The sequence below is a fragment of the Solanum verrucosum genome, unplaced genomic scaffold, assembly GCF_900185275.1.
Source record: "Solanum verrucosum unplaced genomic scaffold, falcon-dt-bn FXZP01000085.1, whole genome shotgun sequence".
Classification (NCBI taxonomy): Eukaryota; Viridiplantae; Streptophyta; class Magnoliopsida; order Solanales; family Solanaceae; genus Solanum; species Solanum verrucosum.
Genome location: NW_026019839.1, coordinates 3,572,238 through 3,579,822, shown reverse-complemented (window position 1 = coordinate 3,579,822; position 7,585 = coordinate 3,572,238). Strand labels below are relative to the sequence as shown.

At 33.2% G+C, this 7,585-nt stretch overlaps 1 protein-coding gene across 1 annotated transcript; it reads left to right on the top strand.

Moving 5' to 3' along the window:
- Nucleotides 1-2,698: 2,698 nt before the first annotated feature.
- On the top strand, nucleotides 2,699-7,585 carry LOC125813948 (lipoxygenase 6, chloroplastic-like). Its single transcript, XM_049493431.1, has 9 exons — nucleotides 2,699-3,092; nucleotides 4,094-4,371; nucleotides 4,468-4,705; nucleotides 4,800-5,126; nucleotides 5,330-5,415; nucleotides 5,499-5,606; nucleotides 5,703-6,004; nucleotides 6,178-6,444; nucleotides 6,569-7,585. The coding sequence occupies exons 1-9, from the start codon at nucleotides 2,726-2,728 to the stop codon at nucleotides 7,326-7,328; spliced, it is 2,733 nt and encodes a 910-aa protein (XP_049349388.1). The 5' UTR covers nucleotides 2,699-2,725; the 3' UTR covers nucleotides 7,329-7,585.

Below are 7,585 nucleotides of genomic sequence, written 5' to 3'. Positions count from 1 at the left end.
TATTGTGTTTGAAGGGGAAAAAATATATGTTTTTAAAAAAAAAAATATTCTTTTATCTCTTTTTTTTTTGTGAAATAGAAGATAACATTGTTTTAAATGCAAATGTTTTTGAAGTTTATTATTTATCACATTAAATATAAATGTTTCATGTTCTACAATTTTAATAGTTAAATATAAATTAAAAATATAAGATGAAATTAATGATATTAATAAATATCAAATTTTGTATGGAATATATTGTAATTCTTACCAAATTTGAAGAGTAGTTATCTAAAATTAGTTGACTTAACTATGATTATGATATTTCTTAATGTGATATAATATTGACCATTAAACTTTAAATATGACACATGTCTCTAATCTAGACGTGCATTTGACGAAATGGAGGAAAGGGGTAATGGAGGGGAGCCGGATCCGTTCTTATCAGAGAAGGGGAGTTTTGTTTTGGTAGGAAACCTCTATTTATGGGAGATAATATATAACAAATTTGAATAAATCAGGGAAGGTAAAATAATTGGAGAAATTAATGAGAATCATGATAAGAGTGGCTTATTTGGAAAACCTTTTTTATTATTATTTAAATTCTACTTTTGAAAAAAAAATATTGCTATATAATTGGGGGAAAAAATATTGCTATGTTGGTGTAAATACAGTTGTTAAGTTGTATACTTAAAAAATATGTTATTTTCTTTAGTTATAAGCATTCATCTCAATAAGTCGTAAATTCTCATACATTCTTTGTTGATGTGTATAATTAAGGAGATGATATATTTTATATGATTAACTTAACTATTTAGTAGACAAATGAAAACACTGTCTTTTTTAAATAGAAAAAAATAAATCAAAATATTTAATTGAAACACGTTATTAGAAATTGATATGTTTAATTGAAACAAGACTTAGCTTAAGTATCTAAATAAAATATTCTGAGAAATTTGAGGTGTTCTCTATGTATTAAGTTTGAATTAATGTTCCAACTGAACACATGATAAAATGATAAATACTTTCGGAATATATTTTGAAGAGAAAAAAAAAGTGTGTTGTCATATGTCTATTATAAATTAACCATATAAAATATGTTTATATCTATTATGTACGTGTTTGTGCGTTTAATTGAAATATATTTTATCATTTATTTAAATATTTAAGTTTTTTCTTAATTTTTCATTTAGTGTCTGGTATCTTTATTGGAGTCCGACTAACTTAAACTTTCGCTATATAGGGTCTCACTTAGGGAGAAATGCTTTCTACTAAAGATTTTTTCATATCCAAAACTCAAACCCGACCACATCTTTTGATGATTTTTAATAGTTAATTGAATGATATTATAATTTAATATTTAAATGAATAAAAAAATGATTATGTATTGTGTCAAAAAGGAAGTGTGACATGGAGTTGTGCATTATTGTATTTGCATCTATTAAGTGACATGGTCCATCGATTGATATACATCATGCTTCCACCTACCCTTCACACTGCATTTTTTCAACTTTCTCAATCTTAATGATCAACTTCAATATAAAAATCTTGTAGATATTTGTATGTTCTTAGATGTACTATTTTTATATTAACTTTTTGGTGTAACTTTAAAATTTTACACGTGAATCTTTATCTTATCATTTTAATCTTTGGTTCTCGGAATAATATAAACAATAAAGATTTATATAATCGATCTTTTAATTTTAATGAGTCATTTAGTTTAGTAGAATATATATAAGAATACAATGAATATGGCGTATTAGTAATGTAAAAATTAATTATTTTAGAACTATTTTCTATCCACGATTTAATTTAATGTATTAAGGATAATTCTATTTTTATTTATACGTATTCATATATTATCGCTCTTGTATAATTAATATCATATACCTTATAAATTAAATAATATTATAATTAATATTTTCTCTATTAAAAAGGGAATGACTTACTTTTATTTTTAATTTGTTTTTAAAAAAATGACCTTTTTCTTTTTTGACAGTATTTTCATATTTAATTTCAATTTTTCACATGGTGTGTTTAGGCCATAAGATTAAATGATAATTCGGTAAATTTGACAAATTTCAATTTAGGACAATAAAAAATTTTAAAAAAAATATTTTCTTTAAATTTGTATCAAATCAAACTATGTTATTTTTTTTAAAACGGAGGGAGTAGATATGTTAAGATTCTCTAATAAATGTTACCAAATGACTTGCAAAAGTAATACTCCATTATTGTAATAGTATAGTCAACCCAACCAAAGGGTAAAAAGAAAGAAAGAAAAAACATAAAAATGGTTGATGATGATTTTTTTTTTTTTTCTCATTCGGTGTCCTAATTGAGTCATTTGAATATTCAAGAAAAAATATCCGTTATCGAATTTTGTAGTAGACTGTTAAGTACTCATTTCTCTTTAACCAGAGGTTTCAAATTCGAGTTCCTTTGATATGGAGCTGTTTTTATTGGGGAGTATTTTATCTTTAATGTGAGATTTTTTAATATTAATTTAAATTTAATCGAATTTTAATGTGGTACCAAACACAGAATGGAGAAAAGAAAAACAAATTCTGTTGTAACACATCACATATGACTGCTACTTAAATGACTCCCATAAAAGCATTGAAATACTAGGAGTAACAGCTTTGTAATAAATTTCAAATGTGTCACACCCTTCTTTTCTTCATACATAAATAAAAATCCCTTTTTGATCAACTTTTAGTCTTTGAATTATTATTTTTTTGCAATAATGTTTATAGCTCAATCAAGATCCACTCCACTTAGTTCAGAAATTCAACATGTATTCACCATCAGAAGAAAGAAAATCAGTCAGATTTGTAGATATAATAAGTCTTGTTGTAAAATTAAAGCTGTGATTCAAAGTGGAAATGATAACAAGACAGTGAAAGATGCAAACTTTATGGAGAAATCTATGGAAGAGAGTAATGGGTTGTTGGTATCTTCTGGTAAAGGGAGAGATGTGAAGGCAGTGGTAACTTTGAGGAAGAAGATTAAGGAGAAGATTAGTGATAAGATTGAAGATCAATGGGAGTCACTAATGAATGGGATTGGAAGAGGAATCTTGATTCAGCTTATTAGTCAAGATATTGATCCTGGTTTGATTTCAAATCTATGCATAAATGTTACTTGTTCTGCTTTTTTTTTGAGTTTATTATTGTACCAGTTGAGTTCTATAGTTAATGTTTTTTCTTTGATCTGTTTTCATTTTCATTTTTGCTGTCTTGAGTTCAATATGGTTCATTGACTTGCTTGAACCCCCCCCCCCCACCCACCCACCCCTCCTTTCACAAGTGAGCTCTGGGAGGTAGAGTGTACGAAGACTTTACCATACATTATTTGTGGAGGTAGAGAGTGTTTCCGAAAGACCCTCTACAACAAAAACATACCCAATGAAATCCCAATCAGTGGAGTCTGGGGAGGTTAAAGTGTACGCAGACCTTATCACTACCTTGGAAATAGAGAGGTTGTTCTTGAAAGACCATCTACCTTTTTAAAAATTATTTAAAACCCCCACCGCCTTTTTTTATTACTGCTTTGAGTTGCTTGAGCAGAGGTCTTTCGGAAACAATCTCTCTACTCCGGACAGGTAGTGGTAAGGACTGTGTACACTTTACCCTCCCCATACCCCTTTTTGTGGGATTCACTGGGTATGTTGTTATTGTTGTGGGAGCAAAATGAAGGAAAAACTTATTAGTACATGGTGTGTACACCTGACTTATAACTGCATGAAATGAGTTAGCACATAAACTTATAGATTAGTAAGCTATGGTTAATTATTATGCATATGGTTTGGTGGAAAGTGGAAAAGACCACCTAGTGCAGATATATATTGTCATCATCTATTCTTTTTGTGCCTTTTGTTCTCAACTGTATTATCTTTCCTACTTTTTAGTATTTCTGGGTGCCTTTTAGTTCATTTGTCTTGTTTCATGTTGTGAAAGACTTGGTTGCCAACACAGTATGTTGCAAACTTAGTTCATAATGATTCCGTTTATTGTGACTAGTGGATGCATACGACATAAACGTCATTTCCACTGGACACTTCAGAGCAGTATTCTGAGGTTAATGAAGTACTAAAACTATATTCTGCTCACAGTTACCAAATCGGGAAAGTTTGCGGAGTCTTATGTGAGGGGTTGGTTGTCCAAGCCTTCTGATCATCCACATATAGTTGAATATGCTGCAAATTTCACTGTACCACACGATTTTGGACGTCCTGGCGCTATCATTATTACCAATCTCCTTGACAAAGAGATACACTTGGTGCAGATTGTTGTTCATGGCTTTAATGAAGGACCTTTATTCTTTAGTGTTAATACATGGATACACTCTCAAAAAGATAATCCAGAGAGTAGAATTATCTTCCAAAATCAGGTAAGCCACATACTTTCAAATGATTTTACTTTTTCATTTTCATTAGCAAAGTAGATAATGGTGCTTGATCAAGGATGTCATTGCATTTTATAACAGGCATATCTACCATCTCAAACACCACCTGGTATCAAGGATCTTCGACATGAAGACTTGTTGAGCATTCGTGGCAATGGTAAAGGCGAAAGGAAGCTACATGAACGAATCTATGATTATGATGTTTATAATGATTTAGGCAATCCTGACAAAAGTGAGGATCTTGCTAGGCCACTGGTAGGTGGCAAAGAGAAACCTTATCCTAGGCGCTGTCGGACTGGTAGAGGCCCAACTAAGAAAGGTACTAAGCATTCTGCTGAAGAGTATATTTTTCATTTAGTTTGTTGCCCCGACATTCTTATACCGACTTTTTCTTGATCTTTGGATGCTGAAAGATCCACTTGCAGAGAGAAGAATAGGGAAACCTCATCCAGTTTACGTCCCTAGAGACGAAACTTTTGAAGAAATTAAGCAAAATACTTTTTCTGCTGGAAGGTTGAAAGCTCTGTTACATAACCTGGTACCATTAATTGCGGCTACATTGTCAAGCTCAGACATTCCCTTTACAAACTTCACTGACATAGATAAACTGTATAAGGATGGGGTTGTCTTGAATGATGATAATGATCCACAGAAGAATAAATTTCTTTCTGAAATTTTGGATAAAGTGTTTTCTGTCAGCAAAAGGTTGCTCAAGTACGAGATTCCTGCTATAATCAGACGTAAGCACACACATTTACATTTTCATTGATATATGTTTACCAGTATCATTTAGCATTGTTGAAAGTTGTAACTTGAGGAGTCCTGTTAGTCTACTAGACTTACAATATGTGCCATCAGAAACCTGCTATCCTCTAATTCTTTCCAATCGTTGTTCCTGGAGTGACATTTCATAACTCTGCATCTTTCGGTTTTTGTCTCGCAGGGGATAGATTTGCTTGGTTGCGAGATAATGAGTTTGCACGACAAGCTTTAGCAGGGGTTAACCCTGTGAACATTGAACTTTTGAGGGTAATTTCTTATTAGTATTTTTTTGTACTAAATCAATTATAATTTTTCTTTAGTTGATCACTAAGCTTGTGGATATTTAACAGGAATTTCCAATTGTTAGCAAGCTAGATCCAGCTGTGTATGGTCCCCCTGATTCAGCTATTACGCGGGATCTTATAGAACAAGAGCTTAACGGAATGAGTGTTGAAGAGGTAGTGATTCTTTTCCAAAATGTTATTTGGGAAATCTAGTATAGCTGTTTTTCTTTTTATGAGTAAACCAGCTCTAACTTAAAATTTTCTGTTCAGGCTATTCAAGATAAGAGATTGTTTATACTTGATTATCATGACATGCTTTTGCCTTTTATTGGGAAGATGAACTCCTTGCCGGGGAGAAAAGCTTATGCATCAAGAACACTTTTCTTCTATACATCCAGAGGTGTTCTAAGGCCAATTGTCGTTGAACTTTCACTGCCTCCGACACCTTCTTCACCTAGGAACAAGCGTATATTCTCCCATGGACAAGATGCAACCAATCACTGGATATGGAATCTAGCCAAAGCACATGTTTGTTCAAATGATGCTGGTGTCCATCAGTTGGTGAACCACTGGTAAGCTTAGAGCCCTTCTCTTCTTCCCTTTAGTATTTTTCTTGTAAACATTTTTACGTAGAGTTCTTCCAATGTTCGTTCTCATTGTGCTTTCGTAAAATTTAATAATCTTCTAGCTTTGACTCTATCAGTCAGGGAGGTGCCTCACTGTGCATGTAAAATTAATCTCTCAGGTTAAGGACTCATGCTTGTATGGAACCATATATCATTGCAACCCATAGGCATCTTAGCTCAATGCACCCAATTTATAAGCTACTTCACCCTCATATGCGCTACACGCTGGAAATCAATGCGCTTGCAAGGCAGAGTTTGATAAATGGGGGTGGAGTTATTGAAGCATGTTTTAGTCCTGGAAGGTATTCAATGGAAATAAGTTCCGCCGCTTACAAGAGCATGTGGCGGTTTGATATGGAAGCACTGCCTGCAGATTTAATAAGAAGGTAAAATTTCTCAATCATGATATCTCTTTAAACCTTGAAATGTAACTATTTGCGTTGCGTGCTCAAGCTCAAACTAACCTTGCTACTTTTTCAACTAATAAACACAACATTGACTGCTTTTAAGGGGAATGGCTGTGGAGGATACATCGATGCCTTTGGGGGTGAAACTGGTGATTGAAGACTACCCTTATGCAGCAGATGGCCTTCTCATATGGTCTGCAATAAAAGAATATGTGGAGTCCTATGTTGATCACTACTATTCCGAGCCTAATTCTGTCACGTCTGACCTTGAGCTCCAGGGCTGGTGGAATGAGATCAAGAACAAGGGACACGTGGATAAGAAAAATGAACCTTGGTGGCCAAAGCTTGTTACTAAAGAAGACTTGTCTGGCATACTCACCACAATGATCTGGACTGCCTCAGCCCAACATGCAGCAATAAACTTCGGTCAGTACCCTTTCGGAGGTTATGTACCTAACCGTCCTACCCTTATGCGAAAGCTCATTCCACATGAAGATGATCCCAGCTATGAGAACTTTATTCTTCACCCTGAGTACACTTTTCTTGCATCTTTGCCTACTCAACTCCAAGCTACTAAAGTGATGGCTGTTCAAGATACCTTGTCGACTCATTCAGCAGACGAGGAATACATGTATCAGTTACACGAAATTCAACAATTCTCCGTAAATGATCATGAAGTTTTGAAGATTTTGAAAAGATTCTCTGCCAAATTAAAGGAGATAGAACATACCATCAACCAACGAAACAAGGATATCCGTCTTAAGAATCGAAGTGGTGCTGGTGTTCCTCCATATGAACTGCTGCTACCTACTTCTGGTCCTGGTGTTACCTGTCGCGGTATTCCGAACAGCATCTCTATCTGACATGTTCATTTGTTCACTCTATAATTTATATCTTCTATGGTTATGACTTGGTTCTATGCAATTTGTAGTTATTATTCCTTCTTTTAGAAATATTTTGCAGGCCTTGCAGAATAATATACTGAGGACCGTAAACTGTTGAGAAGCACCTTGTAATTAGAAAATAATATTGAGCTTCCTTTTTTTATTTCATTTTTCATTTAACATTCACAGCTCTGATGAAGAAAAGAGCTAAATGATAAAAACAACACACTTTTTTT

Bases quoted from the DNA above. Each gene is read 5' to 3' on its own strand.
- LOC125813948 (XM_049493431.1), top strand. From the start codon at position 2,726: ATGTTTATAGCTCAATCAAGATCCACTCCACTTAGTTCAGAAATTCAA. The intron at 4,372-4,467 runs GTAAGCCACATA...ATTTTATAACAG, and splicing joins GAATTATCTTCCAAAATCAG to GCATATCTACCATCTCAAAC. The intron at 4,706-4,799 runs GTACTAAGCATT...GGATGCTGAAAG, and splicing joins TAGAGGCCCAACTAAGAAAG to ATCCACTTGCAGAGAGAAGA.